General features: G+C 38.6%; 1 protein-coding gene across 1 annotated transcript in view; it reads left to right on the forward strand.

The window, feature by feature from the left end:
• The window catches only part of ELAPOR2 (endosome-lysosome associated apoptosis and autophagy regulator family member 2), a 220,486-nt gene that overhangs the window by 54,735 nt on the left and 146,611 nt on the right, over positions 1-19,140 (forward strand). Inside the window, exon 2 of the mRNA XM_053716505.1 lies at positions 18,088-18,208. Coding sequence (XP_053572480.1) covers positions 18,088-18,208 — 121 coding nt within the window. The remainder of the gene's footprint in view (positions 1-18,087; positions 18,209-19,140) is intronic.

Genomic DNA, 19,140 nt, shown 5'->3' on the forward strand with positions numbered 1-19,140 from the left:
CTAGCAGTGCTCTGCGGGTCCTGAGAGGTACTTCTGTGTGTTTAACCCCTTTGCGGGGGGGGGGGGGGGGGGGTTAAACACATAATAGTGCAGAGTTGCTATTCTAAAAATGACATGCTCTCACAAATTAAAGCATCATTGTTTGACTGTTAAGGACCTTTGATTCTGCTACATATCTTCAAAACAATGAATGTTATACTAATATTATCACTGTAGCTAGCCTTGTCTGCAGACTAAACTGGCAACTCTAAATAAGGCAAATGGTCGGTGGAGTTTAGCTAATAAAACATTCTTACAATAAATATCATGTTAATTTGTTTGAAAAATGTTGAGACTTGGCTGATATGTTATCCTATAGCAACACAACTGAAATGTATTGTAATTACAAGGTGTTCAATCTCCCTTTAATTTTGAAGCATCATAATGCAAAAGGATATTTTATTGTACATTCCTTCAGTTGCTCTTGCAGCCTACCCTAAGGATACACGTAACTGCTTTCATGGTGCTTTAATGATAATACAGCATGTTCACTTGATATCTGTTTAAGTTATAAATCTCTGCAATGATATTGATTGTTCTACTGAAATGTGATGCTGACATTGATTTTGTGTTCACATTTCAGTCAAGGACTATGAGTTTCCGGTATTATTGGCTACAGGTGGATACTATTCTCATAAATTTTAAAAACTCAATTTAAAAATGAAAGTAAATATTGTTGGCATTTCAGTCCAAAATCTATATATTAGATTTTTATTACCTTGCAAATGCTTTAGGAAGATTTAAGAATTTCCAGCATTATGTTTCCTTTTACTAATTGATTTCTAGAGAACTAAGGATATAGGATAGGAATACTCAATAGACTTCTCATGGAAAATTTAATCCTGTCACTACTGGTCATTTCAGAGAAAAACTTTTTTGTAGCATTTTTTGCTATCACTCTGTTTAAACAGAAATAGAGCCTTTATTTTGATTTATGTATGTGAACTATATCTATTTTTAAAGTAGACAACCCTGGGTATTGATCTAGGCTAATTTTGGTATATCTGATGTCACTATTTGGCCACCAAATAAGATAATATAAAGAAATTGTTAACTTTTTGTGCAAACAGAGTTTCTCACTGAAAGTATTTACACACAACTACTGCAGTCATAAGAAAAAGCAGACATGACTTTGCAATTGGTTTTTGGCAATTAGAAGGCTGCTAATTGAAGCATCGCACCACAATTCTGAAAATCTCGCCAGTGTAGAGATTTATCAGTTAGCCTGTAAGGTTAATTTTGCTATAGTGTAGAGCAGTGATTTTCAACTTTTTTTTGCTGTGGCACACTTTATACATTAAAAAATCCTGCGGCACACCACCATCCCAAAATTTTACAAAATCACACATTGTAGCCTAATACAGGATATATATACACAGTATATATATATATATATATATATACACACTGTACTGTGCTGTCATGACGTGCCTTTTACAAACTATACATGACATATTGACATTCATTCACAATCATAATGATTGTCTGTGAATGAATGTCAATATGTCATGATTGTAAATGATGCCTGATGAGCCTGTCACATACCTCCCAATATTTCAAAATTTGAAAGAGGGACACCCCCGCACTGGGAAAAGTCCCCCCCCCCCTTGCACCGGGAAAAGTGTTATCTGCGGAGCACAAGATTGTATGTGGAGCACCTCCCTCTTCCTCTCCAGTCATGTTCCTTGTGCTGAGAAGGAACGTGCGTGACATGCCCTGGCTGGAACTGTTCTGGAGGAGGAGTAAAGCTGCGCCAGCATGCATGGGGGATTGAAGTGTCGCATGGGGCTGAGTGTAGAGCCGGCACTGGCACGTGTTGTGGTGGGTGGGGGTTCCTTCCAAGTGTGAACACGGGTCGGAGAGGCGAGATGTCGCTGTGCAGTTACCCTCAGTCATCATCTCACTCAAAATAAAAAAAAAAACGGCCCAGAATAAAAAACAAGCAAAATTTAAAAAATATGTTACACTGTTGTCAGTCTGCCGCGGCACACCTGAGGATCTCTCACGGCACACTAGTGTGCCGCGGTACACTGGTTGAAAAACACTGGTGTAGAGATTGCCCTCCCATCCCCTACCTGATTCCTCCCAAAACAGCTCCCCCCCTCTTACTGGTCAACACCATCTTAGATACTGGCAAACAGTCTGCAGTTTAGTTATATATATATATATATATATATATATATATATATATATATATATATATATATATATATATATATATATATATATATATATATATATAATTTTACATTTCTGTAGTGTACGGAACCCTCCTCACCCACCCACCACCCTGATCTCCCCCAAAATAGCTCTTTTCCCTCTACTCTCCGCTATCTTTGTTACTGGCAAAAACAAATTAATACTTTATTTAATTTAATATTTATTTTTTATTTTTTTGGCAGTGTAGTGCCCCCTTTAGCTGTTCTTATTCTGTAACATAGGGCCCCATTCCTCCCTCTCCCTTGACATTTATAGTTTTTGTAGTGTAGGGAATCACTCCCACTCTGCACCAACGATGATAGTTACAGAGAGTGACACAGACATTATTAACTTACTGGTACCCAGGGAATCTGCAATGCACTGTGCATCAACATTTTCTTGCCCCAACAACAGCTGAGTAAATTAATGAACAACTTTCCTAGATGCTATTTATCAAGTTTTGTGTTTTGTGGAAAAGGCAGTATTACTAAGAACTCACAAACCTTTTTTTCCCCAGATAGAAATCTTATCCAGTATATCAAAAAGTTTTATGAATAATAATGCTTGAATCTATGCTTTATATATACCACCTGTACAAACTGAAGGTTAAAGGGACACTGATTTAGATAGAGCATGACATTTTAAGCAACTTTCTAATTTACTCCTATTATCAATTTTTCTTCGTTCTCTTGCTATCTTTATTTTAAAAGCAGGAATGTAAATCTTAGCTGCCAGCCCATTTTAGGTTCAGTACCATGGATAGTGCTTGCTTATTGGAGGCTTACATTTACCCACCAAAAGGCAAGCATAACCCAGGTTCTCAACCAAAAATAGGCCGGCTCCTATGCATCACATACCTGCTTTTTAAATAAAGATAGCAAGAGAACAAAGAAAAATTGATAATAGGAGTAAATTAGAAAATTGTTTAAAATTGCATGTTCTATCTGAATCATGAAAGAAAAAATTTGGGTTTAGTGTCCCTTTAATAGGCGTCAGATGTTAATGGGAAGAAAAAAATATATATAAACGGTTTCTGATTTTATAACAAATAAAGCATGACCTTTAATAACACTTCTGCACCAATGCCAACATAAATAGAGCTTCTAGTATAATCAGTTTTTTTGTGCCAAATTTTTAAACAAATGTGCATGAGAAGCTGGTAAAATAGTGTTTAAACAATTGCCTAGAAAATTATATCTCAAAGTATTTAAAAGTTAATTAAAATGTATGCCTGGACCCAAAACTCAGCAGTGGATCATCGTCTATTAGTGCTAAGCTACACTCACCCCTGTTGTGAAACCGTTTTACTATTATTTCCAGTGCTTTCTCTATAAATAAACCATTCATAGCACACAAGTTTTAATTGATAAAAATAAATAAAATATGGTAGTTAAAAGGCAACCACACACAATGAGTTTTTTTTATTACTATTTCATATTCATACTGCACCCAAAAATAATTGTGCAACTCATTTTTTTTATGTTGTCTTTATTGGTTTAAAAAACACTGAAAATAACTAAATATAGTTGGTGATTTCTCTAGAAAATGACCATATATACATTGTTTTCTTAGTTTGTATAAATGTAACTGTACATAATGAAATCCTACCTAGGTAGGCTCACAAGTGTGCACATATCTCAAAGGAACATAAAACCCATTTTTTTCCATGATTCAGACAGCACATACAATTTTAAACTACTATCCAATTTACTTCTATTATCAAATTGTCTTTGTTTACTTGTTATCCTTTGTTAACAAAACAGGTATGTAAGCTCAGGAGTGTGCACGTGTCTGCAGCATCATATGGCAGCCGTTTTTTCATTAGCAAGAGCACTAGATTGCAGCACTATTATCTGTCATGTAGTGCTCCAGGCATGGGCCTACTTTCTACCTAGGTATCTCTTCAACATAAAATAACATAAAAACAAAGCAAATTTGATAATATAAGTAAAATTGGAAACTTTTTAAGAATTGTATTTTCTACTTGAAAAATGAAAGAAAAAATGTGGGTTTCATGTCCCTTTAAGCAGTATATGGTAGCAATGTTTGTAACAATGTTCTATACAGTGATCAAGGCACAAACACACTTCCTTTTAATAAATTACTGTGCTTTAATGCACTTAGTTTACAGTAATTTATGTAAAATAATAATCATTTAAAAGGTTTATATTATGACTTTAACTTTTTAACGTTTCTTTGCTTTAGTCAAACTGTACTGGTAAACTCGATATTACTCCAAGCCCAATACTTGAGGTCATGGGCTATCCATTTTGTGAATAAGCATATTTCTCATTTACATACATTCCCAAAAAAAAATATTGGGGAAAGGTGTATTCCACTAATCCTCTTAAAGGGACGGTAAAAACTACAACTAATGATAGGTGCTAAACTATGTCTTATATAAGTCCAGATTACTTGTGCTCCACTGAGTAATACCACTGCACGCTAATGTTGATAAGTTGTAAGTTGATAGCAATGCAAACGCAGGCTCTCGTTCGCTTTGCTGTGAAGGATTGCGCTCACGAGAGCGCATTTCCATAGGCTCCCAATGGTCGCCTCGTTCTGATGCCGTCAGAGACGGCACAGAACCTAAGCGCAGCAAAGGGGGCAAGTAGCGCAGCGATGGTAGCAATATTAAATATATACAGTATGTATATACAAAAGGTCCTTGTTCCCACCAACTTTACCCCCAAAATACTGCCTAGTGCAGTTATTTTATTTAAAAAATAAAAATGCTACAATTTTTATATTTTAATAAACTATACTACACTGTATTTTGGGGCATTTGGGGTGCATTTATAAATTTAACTAGAGATCTGATCTCTGGTTAATTTTATAAGCGCTAATTGCTACCTCAAGCTTGTAGTAGCAATAACCAGCCACTTGTAATGGCTGGTTATTTATAGCGTGCCCTCAAACAAATTTGCCCGTTTGTGGGGGCGCGATAAATTAGCTCTCCACTTGTAACCTAGCCCATAATGTATTAGCAAACCACATTATTATTTTTTTAGAAAAGTACTTTTATTTTTAATCTTTTTAATACTGTCAATCATTAATCTTTCATCTACGATGGAAGCAACGCTGCAAACAATTATTCATCCCCTATCTGTAAACAAGCAATTTCTAGATTACTAAATTATTTTTTGTTCATCATTCTGAGCAATAACTTTTTTACAGTAAATTTGCACAACATATCTATTGCAAATATGATTGTTAATAACTTAGGAAAATATAAAATCTTCGATTACTTTAACCTAATTTAGACTCCCCTTTCCTTTATCATGCATGCACTAAAGTAACATGGTGATGTCAGTGATTAGTGGAATGTGATTGGCTAAACGATTACACCATTTGACACGCTAATACGCATGCGTGTAAAAAATTGCATAGACTATAGTGAGCCTTATGGCTAAGCTTATGATTGGCTGCCTAAGAAGTTTCTTAGGATATAAAAAAAAGAATGGGGGAAGGGGGACCAGTGAGGGAGTGAGAGTACTACAGAAACATATTACATGCCTAATCACCCTATACAGTTAAGTATGTAAAAAAAATATTTTAAGCTAATATTGGGTGTCACTTCATATTAGGACAAAGTTGTTTCAGCAATTTTACCATCACTTTAAGAAAAGTGTGTTGCGTGTTTATTCTATGGACTTGGCAGAATATAGAACTGCTTTTTCTTCTTCTCAGTCCTGCCCTGATTTTAGGCAACCTTAAAAAAACACAGTTGTCTAGTAAATGCACATTAGGAAGCTGAAATGGCATAATTACGTAATTTGGTTATATGTATACTTATAGAAATATCATTTTGTCCCTACAATACTAATACAAAATTGCTGAGTAAACTTTAGGGTGGACAAAGAGTAGTTTAAATCTCTTTAATATATCAACTCCCGAGGAAAAAAAATATGTAGAAATCACTCAATAAAAATGAAAACAGGAAACCTGTTCTTGTTATCAGGAAGCTGATAAGAAAAAAAATACAACGCATTTCCATACAAATTCTACAGATGGCAGGAGGGAAAGGCAAATTGTTTAGGTATGCATAGCACAGATTCACAATTAAAGGGATAGCAAACATTAGTAAAAAAGCAGCCAGCAGCTTTAATTAGGGAGCACGCTACATGTAGTTCAATGGCGTGACCGGGCTTGCTGTGATTAGACAGTGAGCCTGGGATGCGTATATTTAAATAAACAGCCACTCAGAAGAGGACAGCTTTGCACTAGGGGTAAGTAAAGTGCAGAATTATGTAACATTTTTCCTAATGCATGGCAAAATGTAAAATAACATAACAGCTCTCTTGTGTAACCCCACCCGACCTGCTCTCCTACAACCAATTGCATGTGAGCAGGGCACGCCAATCACCCAGAACAAGTGAGTGTCAGGTGTTTATCTCGGTTATGAGAGCCTGCACCGCAACACCTCAAAAAGCTGTAAATGTCTTTCTTAAAGGCAACCATTACAAATTAAAGGGTCATTATTGGGATAAAATTACATGCTCTTATTTCTTAAAGCTTGTAATTTTATCACTAGTGATGCTGCAATACTGTGGGTTAAACACAGTTAAAGTACAGCTTGCAAGCCACAGAGTAGTACTTGTTACACAGCTGGGTTCAACAACTAGCAATATATATATATAAATTACAGTTACAGTGATGTTCAGAGGACTAATACATTCAATTGATTTTTTTTTTTACTTTACTGGACAGCCAATTACAATAGACTTTTCTGTCCAATCAACCCTAAACACAAGACATTTTGTTGGTCACTATTGTGTTCTATTTATCAACAGATTAATGTTACAGAGCTCATCTGTCATTTGTGAACAAAACAATATGTTTGTTCCTGTAGGTTATAAGCCAGCTGCGTTTGTGTTGTCTCTGGTTTACCTATATGGTTGGCTGTTTTTCTTGTTTTTATCATCAAAGTTGTTGGCTTACCCAGATTAAACAGTCACATGGGGTCGGTGAAAAAATGACTGCATTGTCGGTTCTGATTGTATTTTTCCTTACCTGTAAGTACAGTCTGAACGTTTCCTTTTGTTTTGAGTTTAGCACAATTTTGTGTTAGATTTTCTAAAGAATGCTAATATTTTGAAGAGCAACCACTGTAAATCAAACTACACTAAACCAAAAAATGTTCTTTCAGGATTCAGAAAGAGATTTAATTTTAAGCAACTTTCTAATTTACTCCTATTATCAATTTTTCTTCGTGCTCTTGCTATGTTTATTTGAAAAAAGCAGGAATGCAAGGTTAGGTGATGGCCCATTTTTGGTTAAGCACCTGGGTAGCGCTTGCTGGCTACATTTAGCCACCAATCAGCAAGTGCTACCCAGGTCTGAACCAAAAATGGGCCAGCTCTTAAGCTTACATTCCTGCTTTTTCAAATAAAGATTGAAAAAGCATGAAGAAAAAATGATAATAGGAGTAAATAAAAAGTTTCTTAAAATTAAATCTCTTTCTGAATCACAAAGATGCAATGTGGGTTTCCTATCCCTTTAAAGGGATATGAAACGTAAACAGTTTCTTTCATTATTCAGATAGAGAGTACAATTTTTAAAAAGTTTCCAATAAACTTCTTTTATCAAATTTGCTTTGTTCCCATGATATTCTGTGTTGAAGAGATACCTAGGTAGGCATCTGGAGCACTACAAGGCAGGACATAGTGCTGCCCTCTAGTGCTCTTGCAAATTAATAACATTCTTGCAAAACTGCTGACAAATAGACTGGCTCCTAAGCTTACGTTCCTGCTTGTTAACAAGATACCAAAAGAACGAAGAACAATTGTTAATAGAAGTAAATTAGAAAGTTGTTTTAAATCACATGGTCTATCTGAATCATGAAAGGAAAATGTGTGTTTCATATCGCTTTAAATATGCTGGTAAACATAATACATGAGGCAGTATACACAACCCTTTGGTTGAGGTAGGGGTGAACCTACATGCCATTGGGTTACTTTATATTGTTTGCATAGCAAGAAGACCATTGTGTATAATATAAGATGGTGCATGGTGGTGGATTCCCTTGAGAGAATAAAGGAGCCGATTGGTTTATCTTTGTATTCTAAAACCCTATTACCATTTTACTAACGTTCTAAAACTGGTGTGCAGCTGATTATTAAAAAGCTAAGAAAAATGAGCAAAGGTTAAAGGGACACTGAACCCAAAACTTTTCTTTCGTGATTCAGATAGAGCATGCAATTTTAAGCAACTTTCTAATTTACTCATATTATCACATTTTCTTCATTCTCTTGGTATGTTTATTTGAAAAGCAAGAATGTAAGTTTAAATGCCGGCCCATTTTTGGTGAACAACCTGGGTTGTCCTTGTTGATTGGACAGCACCAATAAACAAGTGCTGTCCATGGGTCTGAAACAACAATTTGCTTGCTCCTTAGCTGAGATGCCTTCTTTTTCAAATAAAGATAGCAAGAGAACGAAGAAAAAATGATAATAGGAGTAAATTAGAAAGTTGCTTAAAATTGCATGCTCTATTTGAATCATGAAAGAAAAAAAATTGGGTTCAGTAGCCCTTTAATGAAGGAGAACTCACTGGTGATTATAGTGAATAGAGGAAAACAGGTCCAGCAGCTTGTGAGACGGTTGATTAGTTAACGCACCAATTAGAGAACCGGTTTAACCCTTAAGGCAACAATCTAGCTTTTCAGTCTCCCAAAGTAAAAAATAAATAAATGAAGAGCTAGATTACGAATGGAACGCTTATTAGCGCTTTTGAGCGAGTGTAAACTTCCCTAGATGGAAGCTTTTTGTGCGTTGGGTAGTGCTCATATTACAAATTAAAAGTAAAAAGTTTGCGCGCAAGTGAAACCTGACGAGCACAAAGAGTTGGACTTCAGATATCGTAACTGCATTAACGTATTCTCCACATAGACTGCAATAGAGCACGCAAACTGAACAAAACTGACACCCATACTTGTGTGCAAACCCGATCACGTTTATTCAAGAGCGCTAAATCTGACACGAATTATGAATATTTCACGTTCCAATGTTCTTCACATAGAGGAATATGTTCTATTTATTCTTAAATAAATATTAATATAAATATATAATGTAAATATATATCTAAAAATTATATATAGGTATAGATACACAGATACACATGCAAATACATCTGCGCGCACACACACATATATACCAGTGTGTATATATACACATATATACCAGCGAGCTGCACTTAATGTTATGGCACGGTCGGGCCGGGCTGTGACTATACAGCTGGCCCGATGTGCTATGTAAAAAAAACAGACCCGCTCAGCAGAGAGCAGGTCTGTAAAACCGGCATATTTTTTAAAAATTCAAATGGGAAAAAAGGTTTTATAACGATAGCACTAAAATAATGTTATATAATTCTGCACTATTTGCAGAATTATATAACATTATTTTTTAGGTTTACTGACACTTTAAATACACTTTTGAAACAGCTATAGATTTTATTAGAAGCATATTTCCTAATGCATGTATATTACAAAAATGCTTCTATTTAAAACTGAAATACATCCATGTGGATTCCAGTTTTGGCTGGACTGTCCCTTTAATACACCCTTCCCCTGCATAAAGAATTTTCATGGCGCAACCTGTTGAGAGTAGAAGTGTAGTTCAATCTGCTGAGAGGTGCAGTTAATAAAAGCACAATGTCTTCACACTTCATTATGTGGATCAAAAATAGCAAATATGCTGTGTTAACCAGTGATGGTTCTAGAGGGTGTGATGCGCGCAAAACATTATTTTAGCACCTAGAATTATATAAAGGTATCAACAGTCATAAACTGGTAAGGCTGTCCCTTTCCTATATGTCTCTAGCAGGACAAGGAGAGAGTTAAAGGGACAGTAAACATGAAAAATAAAACTTTCAAAACTATAGTGTGTGTGTTTCAACCTACACTGGAGCCAAATATGATAAGCGAAGCAGAGTATAAATACATTAATTTAACCTTACAAGTAGGGTCCTGCAAAACCTCCAGGCTGCCCCCAAGCTGACATTTTTTCCCCCTCCTAAATTCAGGAGTGGGTGGTACAGTCAATGAGAAACTGTACCACCGACTCCATTCACTCATTGTTGTGTGTGCTCCCAGTTCAACAATATCTATGGGTGGGAAGGCTCTCCTCCTTCATGCTTTATATATATATATATATATATATATATATATATATATATATATATATATATATATATATATATATATATATATATATATATATATATGTGTAGCAAAGAGAGCACACAGCAAAACTGTCCATATAGCTCCCCCTCTAGCTCCACCCCCCAGTCATTCTCTTTGCTGGCTCTAAGCACTAGGGTCTCTCTCGGGAGTGTAAAGTGAATGTGGTGTTAGAATTGTAGTTTTATTATCTTCAATCAAAAGTTTATTTTAAATGGTACCGGTTTGTACTATTTACTCTCTAGCAGAAAAGTGATGAAGATTTCTGCTGAGAGGAAAATGATTTTAGCATGTTGTAACTAAAATCCATTGCTGTTCCCACACAGGACTGAGGAGTACCAGAAAACTTCAGTTGGGGGGAACAGTTTGCAGGGTGATCTGCAATAAGGTATGTTCAGTCATTTATTTCTAGACAAGACTGAGATAATGCTAGAAGAGACTGACAATATCCCCATGAGGGGAGGGTAAGCTATGTTCACAGACTTAGTAAGAAATTGAATGCTTACATAATAGGGCTAATATACTGGTTGACACTTATTCAGGGCAATCGATTGTTTGGCTAAGGAAAAATAGTTTTGCAAGACACTTTGAAAGCCCTTTTGGTTTTTTTCTGGGGTTATTACCACATGGCTGTTTTTTAGTCACTTAGGAGTGATTTACTAGGCCTCACAGCTCCGGAGTAGAGTGGGAGGGGCCTAATTTTGCGCCTCAGATGCGCACTTAGAATTGCAGATAAGTTCATGCTGTTTCACATGGAGGGTCCTGCTGATGTTTGAGGGCCTAAAAGAAGCTATATTCCCCCAAATCTGATCCCTAAGGGCAGGTAGGGCCACAGCAAGGCTGTGGCAAGGTGCTGTAGTGATTTAACCAGGTGTTGGCTTTAGGCTGCTCCGGTTTGGGCATTAAGGGGTTAATCGTTTTGAAACTTGGGGTGCAATCTTATTAAGGCTTTAGCTATATACTGTGAAAATTTCAGAAAGATTGCATTTTTCACTGTTTTGTAAAATTGTGTGGTCTTTTTATCTCTTAAAGGCACAGTAAAGTTTTTTTCAAATTGTGTTTTTTATTTGATTAAAGTGATTTCCAAGCCTGTTTGTGTACTCCTAAACATGTCTGACACTAAGGAAAATCCTTGTTCAATGTGTTTAGAAGCCATGGTGGAACCCCCTCTCAGATTGTTTCCCACTTGTACTGATATGTCTATACACTTTAAAGATCATATTGTTGCACTTAAGAATGTGGCCCAAGATGATTCTCAGACTGAAGGTAACAAGGGTAGCCCGTCTGCCTCTCCCCAAGTGTCACAACCAGTTACGCCCGCGCAAGCGACACCTAGTACCTCTAGTGCGTCTAACCCTTTTACATTACAAGACTTAGCGGCAGTCATGGATAATTCTCTTACAGCCTTCTTATCTAAACTGCCCGTGTTACCTGCAAAGCGTGATAGCTCCATTTTAAGAACAGATTATGAGCATTCTGACGCTTTGGTAGCTGTATCCGATATACCCTCACAACGCTCTGAAGTGGGAGTGAGGGATTTGATGTCTGAGGGAGAAGTCTCTGATTCAGGAAGGGTTCCTCCCCAGACAGATTCAGATACATTGGCTTTTAAATTTAAACTAGAACACCTCCGTGTTTTACTTAGGGAGGTATTAGCTACTCTGGATGACTGTGACCCTTTGGTGATCCCAGAGAAATTGTGTAAAATGGGCAAGTACCTAGAGGTCCCTGTTTACACGGATGCGTTTCCGGTCCCTAAGAGGATTGCGGATATCGTTACTAGGGAGTGGGATAGGCCAGGTGTCCCTTTTGTCCCCCCTCCTGTTTTTAAGAAAATGTTCCCCATATCTGACCCCATGCGGGACTCGTGGCAGACGGTCCCTAAGGTGGAGGGGGCTGTTTCTACACTAGCTAAACGCACAACCATACCAATTGAAGACAGTTGTGCTTTTAAAGACCCTATGGATAAAAAATTAGAGGGTTTACTTAAGAAAATTTTTGTTCAACAAGGTTTTCTTCTCCAACCTATTGCCTGCATTATTCCTGTAACTACTGCAGCTGCTTTCTGGTTTGAGGCGCTGGAAGACTCGCTCCAGACGGAGACCTCATATGAGGAAATTATGGATAGAATTAAGGCTCTAACGCTAGCTAATTCTTTTATCACTGACGCTGCTTTCCAAATAGCTAAGTTAGAGGCGAAAAATTCAGGTTTCGCATTTTGGCGCGCAGGGCGCTATGGCTAAAGTCCTGGTCGGCTGATGTGTCGTCTAAATCCAAGCTTTTGAACATTCCTTTCAAAGGGAAGACCCTATTCGGGCCTGAATTGAAAGAGATTATTTCAGATATCACCGGGGGAAAAGGCCATGCTCTCCCTCAGAACAAAGCCTTTAAAACAAAGAACAAAGCTAATTTTCGTTCCTTTCGCAATTTCAGGAATGGCCCCGCTTCATCCTCTCCGGCTGCAAAGCAAGAGGGTAACGCTTCACAGCCCAAGGCAAACTGGAAACCTTACCAGGGCTGGAATAAGGGTAAACAGGCCAAAAAGCCTGCAGCTGCCACCAAGACAGCATGAAGGGGTAGCCCCCGATCCAGGACCTGATCTAGTAGGGGGCAGACTCTCTCTCTTCGCTCAGGCCTGGGCAAGAGATGTACACGATCCTTGGGCATTTGAGATTGTAGCCCAGGGATACCTTCTAGAATTCAAAGACTCTCCTCCAAGGGGAAGGTTCCACATTTCTCGTCTGTCTACAGATCAGACAAAGAAAGAGGCGTTTTTACGCTGTGTAGAAGATCTACATACAATGGGAGTGATCTACCCAGTTCCAATTGCAGAACAAGGACTGGGGTTTTACTCAAACCTGTTTGTGGTTCCCAAAAAAGAAGGAACTTTCAGACCAATCCTGGATCTCAAAATTCTAAACAAATTCCTCAAAGTCCCATCATTCAAGATGGAGACCATTCGGACAATCTTACCAATGATCCAGGAGGGTCAATATATGACTACCGTGGATCTAAAGGATGCATATCTGCACATTCCTATCCACAAAGATCATCACCAGTTTCTCAGGTTCGCCTTTCTGGACAAGCATTTTCAGTTTGTGGCTCTTCCTTTCGGGTTGGCCACTGCTCCCAGAATTTTCACAAAGGTGCTAGGGTCCCTCCTGGCGGTTCTAAGACCACGGGGCATAGCAGTGGCGCCTTACCTAGACGACATCTTAATTCAGGCGTCAACTTTCCAAAGAACCAAGTCTCACACGGAGATTGTATTGGCCTTTCTGAGGTCTCACGGGTGGAAGGTGAACATCAAAAAGAGTTTTCTCTCCCCCCTCACAAGAGTTCCATTCCTAGGAACCCTGATAGACTCGGTAGAAATGAAAATATTTCTGACGGAGGTCAGAAAGCTAAAACTCTTAACTACTTGCCGAGCTCTTTATTCCATTCCTCGGCCATCTGTGGCTCAGTGCATGGAGACAATCGGACTAATGGTTGCGGCAATGGACATAGTCCCTTTTGCTCGGATACACCTCAGACCACTGCAACTATGCATGCTCAAACAGTTGAATGGGGATTATGCAGATTTGTCTCCTCAAATTCAGTTGGACCAGGAGACCAGAGATTCTCTTCTCTGGTGGTTGTCTCAGGATCACCTGTCTCAAGGAATATGTTTCCGCAGGCCAGAGTGGATCATTGTAACGACCGACGCCAGTCTGTTAGGCTGGGGTGCGGTCTGGGACTCCCTGAAAGCTCAGGGCTTATGGTCTCGGGAAGAAACTCTTCTCCCGATAAACATTCTGGAACTGAGGGCGATATTCAACGCTCTTCAGGCATGGCCTCAACTAGCGGCGGCCAAATTCATCAGATTTCAGTCAGACAACATCACGACTGTAGCTTACGTCAATCATCAGGGGGGAACAAAGAGTTCCCTAGCGATGACGGAAGTAATCAAAATAATCAGGTGGGCGGAGGATCACTCCTGCCATCTCTCAGCAATTCACATCCCAGGAGTAGACAACTGGGAGGCGGATTTTCTAAGTCGCCAGACTTTTCACCCGGGGGAGTGGGAACTCCACCCGGAGGTATTTGCCCAGCTGACTCAGCTATGGGGCACCCCAGAGTTGGATCTGATGGCATCCCATCAGAACACCAAACTTCCTCTCTACAGGTCCAGGTCCCGGGATCCCAAGGCGGTATTGATAGGTGCTCTAGCAGCGCCTTGGTCCTTCAATCTGCCTTATGTTTTTCCACCGTTTCCTCTCCTCCCGCGTCTGGTTGCCAGAATCAAGCAGAAGGCTTCGGTGATTCGGATAGCGCCTGTGTGGCCACGCAGGACTTGGTATTCAGACCTAGTGGACATGTCATCTGTCCCACCATGGACACTGCCAATGAGGCAGGATCTTCTAATACAGGGTCCGTTCAAGCATCCAAATTTAGTTTCTCTACGTCTGACTGCTTGGAGATTGAATGCTTAATTCTATCAAAGCATGGGTTCTCTGAGTCAGTTATAGATACTCTGATTCAGGCTAGAAAGCCTGTCACCAGGAAAATCTACCATAAGATATGGCGGAAATATCTTTGTTGGTGTGAATCCAAGGGTTACTCATGGAGTAAGATTAGGATTCCCAGGATATTGTCCTTTCTCCAAGAAGGGCTGGAGAAAGGATTGTCAGCTAGTTCCTTAAAAGGACAAATATCTGCTTTGTCTATCCTGTTACACAAGCGTCTGGCAGAGGTACCAGACGTTCAAGCGTTTGCTCAGGCTTTAGTCAGAATCAAGCCTGTCTATAAACCTGTGGCTCCACCATGGAGTTTGAATCTAGCTCTTTCAGTTCTTCAAGGGGTTCCGTTTGAACCTTTACATTCCATAGACATTAAGTTGTTATCTTGGAAAGTTTTGTTTTTGATAGCTATCTCTTCTGCTCGAAGAGTTTCAGAATTATCTGCCTTACAGTGTGATTCACCTTACCTGGTGTTCCACGCAGATAAGGTAGTTTTTCGTACCAAGCCTGGTTTTCTTCCTAAAGTTGTTTCTAACAAGAATATTAACCAGGAAATAGTTGTTCCTTCTCTGTGTCCTAATCCATCTTCGAAGAAGGAACGTCTATTACACAATCTTGATGTAGTTCGTGCTTTAAAGTTCTATTTACAAGCAACTAAGGATTTCAGACAAACATCTTCCTTGTTTGTTATCTATTCTGGTAAGAGGAGAGGTCAGAAAGCGACTGCTACCTCTCTTTCCTTTTGGCTGAAAAGCATCATCCGTTTGGCCTATGAGACTGCTGGCCAGCAGCCTCCTGAAAGAATTACTGCTCATTCTACCAGAGCAGTGGCTTCTACATGGGCTTTCAAAAATGAGGCTTCTGTTGAACAGATTTGTAAGGCAGCGACTTGGTCTTCACTGCATACTTTTGCCAAATTTTACAAATTCGATACTTTTGCTTCGGAGGCTATTTTTGGGAGAAAGGTTTTGCAAGCAGTGGTGCCTTCCGTTTAAGGTACCTGTCTTGTTCCCTCCCTTCATCCGTGTCCTAAAGCTTTGGTATTGGTATCCCACAAGTAAAGGATGAATCCGTGGACTGGATACACCTTGCAAGAGAAAACAGAATTTATGCTTACCTGATAAATTACTTTCTCTTGCGGTGTATCCAGTCCACGGCCCGCCCTGGCATTTAAGTCAGGTAAAAAATTTTTTGTTTAAACTACAGTCACCACTGCACCCTATGGTTTCTCCTTTTTCTTCCTAACCTTTGGTCGAATGACTGGGGGATGGAGCTAGAGGGGGAGCTATATGGACAGCTTTGCTGTGTGCTCTCTTTGCTACTTCCTGTAGGAAATGAGAATATCCCACAAGTAAAGGATGAATCCGTGGACTGGATACACCGCAAGAGAAAGTAATTTATCAGGTAAGCATAAATTCTGTTTTCATTAGTATTAAATCTAAATATAATGTAAAACCTTTATTTCCATAGCATTTTTATGTGTTTTGCTATGCAAATGAGCAAAAGCTCCACATTTTACAGCAGTAGTTTGGACTGTGCTCGAGTGCATCACTAAAATCACTTCCCTGTGCTACTGATTAATAGTACAGGCAAAGGGTTTGCTAAAAAAAAAAAAAGTTTCTATCGCTTTAAGATGCTTTGGTTAAAATATTATACCATACACTAATAATACCAGATTACGCAGCGCTACACAAAGAATAAAATCATTACAGGGATACAGTAATACACAAACAAATACAGTAGGGGTAAATAACACTTGTAGGTGCAATAATTTATTTATACAAAAGGAGAGGAAGGCCCTGCCCTTGAGCACAATCAGTAGTAGTTAAATTTAAACACAAATTGGCCTGCAGGTAGAGAGGCTCTCAAGCTTACATTTTAAAGGAGAGGGAATGGACACAGAAGGTAAGGAGAAGAGAAATAAGTCTGATATAAGGCAGTGTAAACTAAGAGTGAGTGATGACATAGGGAAAAAAGTTGGGCATACGGATAATGCTTCCTCTCTGCATTAATGCTTGTGCTTCCCAATGTTTATGCATAGTGAAAAAAACATTTCATTACAATTGTATTACTTATTTTGCCTGCTGTTCCTTTAATTTAAATCTGAAAAGGTGTAGTTTTTACCCAGATAATCTGTAGTAAATTCTGTGATATTCCAAACCCTGACTCTCCTACATGCTTCACAGTGATTGCCTCATATATTAAATAGATTATTTATTTCTCACACTAAAAGGCCACATCAAAAGAAATGAGATAAAAACCAGGCTGCTTTTAAATATCCAAGGACTGCAAAACACAGCACATGTTGCTAATACAATTCCTCTTTAAAATGGTTTAACAAAATAATGTATTTATGCAGATCTTTTGCAATGCTGTGATTAATTTCATATATTAAAACTTATTTCAATGCCCCATTAACTTCCCTACGGTCTCCATACCTCCTAAACCAACTCCCTTGTGCCATTATTTTTATTAAATAGATAATAGGAAAATATACTTACCTTCTTTTTTACCAAGAATCCTACAAGCTCTTACTGACATTTATTGGCCTGGCCTGGCTGCCTATGGCACTTAGCTGGTTGCCTCATCTCCTTATTTAAAAAAAAAAACCCAAAACAAATCTTTATCCTTTACATTGTGACCTCAGGAGATTTTCTACCTGCAGTGTATTTCGACATTTACTTGGATTGCCACTCAATTAACTCTTCTCTTATTGGTCCTGTTTGTATATAAGGTTTGCATTGTGTACCTCTATACTAGCAGTGTTTCCCAACTCCAGTCCTCAAGTAACCCCCAACAGGCCAGATTTGCATGATCTCTGAACTAGAGCACAGGCTAAATAATCAGCTGATGGGTGAGAGGAGGTTAATAACCATGGTTACCAATCAGCTGATTATTTCACCTGTGCTCTAGTTCAGATATCGTGAAAATCTGGCCTGTCAGGGGGCTTTAAGGACTGGAGTTGAGATTACTGCTCTATAGCTTCCATCACAGAGATGTTCAATTGCATGATTTATTTCTGTGTTTATATTGATACATATTATACTGTAGTTGTGTCTGACTTATCTTTGCTTGATCTTTCTCAACCACACATGTCCATAGGCTTTATTTAGCTTAAACCAATGGAGATTTGATTTGTCACTAAAATGAGCTTCTTGTTCATATGCTTTACAGAAAGATTATCACTTTGAATACACAGAATGTGACAGCTCTGGATCTCGATGGCGAGTTGCTATACTCAATGAGGATCACGCCTGTACTGGACTTCCAGATCCGCTTAAAGGAAAAGAATGCAGTAAGTTAGCTTATATTTAAATGTCAGATTTTTAATTGAAGACATACATATTTAATAGCATTTGCTTGGATCACTTAGAGCCAGGTTTCTCAACAGCCGGGCCGTGGCCCAGTACCGGGCCGTGATAGCCCTGCTGGTGGGCCCTGACCTGTCATGCCCCCACTGCACACTCTTACCCCACTGCACACAAGGGGCAGACTGAGACCAATCAAGGCTCCAGGAAAACTGTCTCACACTGACCCAAATGTATTATATATACATATACATATATATATAATAAAACTACCGGGTCCTGGACATGTCCAGCTAAAATTTACCGGGCCTTGAGGTCACTTTGGTTGAGAACCACTGACTTAGAGTATCTTAATTTTTCCCAATTTCCTGTCTTAGTATCCAGGTTTCATCATCACCTCTATTGTTAAAGGGACATTGTACACTAGATTTTTCTTTGCATAAATGTTTTGTAGATGGTCCATTTATATAGCCCATCTGGGAGTGTTTTTTAAATATGTAATTTTGCTTAATTTAAATAACATTGTGCTCCTAACCAAGCCTTAAAGTTTTAGATGTATACTGATGTCTACAGACTTCAGACTGCTTCTGTTTGTATAATGGTCTTTTTCATATACAGGGGAGGGGGGGGGGGGCTCTGCTCTGTCCCTTTCATTGGGTGTCTCAGCCTAACCTCTTCAACATTGCTAAATTGGTAGCATCTTGGTAAGTTTTTAAACGGTTTTATACTGGATTTTCTACATCAGTATCTGTGCATATTCTTTATAGTATTGTCTATTACATGCAGTTAAATGAAAATTGGTGTATACTGTCCCTTTAAGTGAATTGACTTCATTAGAATGGATGAGATGGGAGAGGCTATAGAAATTGAAGAGGGTGTTAATGAATGTAGCTCACTGTAGCATTTAAGTGCAAAGACA

Source organism: Bombina bombina, chromosome 6, assembly GCF_027579735.1.
Source record: "Bombina bombina isolate aBomBom1 chromosome 6, aBomBom1.pri, whole genome shotgun sequence".
In the NCBI taxonomy this organism is placed as follows: domain Eukaryota; kingdom Metazoa; phylum Chordata; class Amphibia; order Anura; family Bombinatoridae; genus Bombina; species Bombina bombina.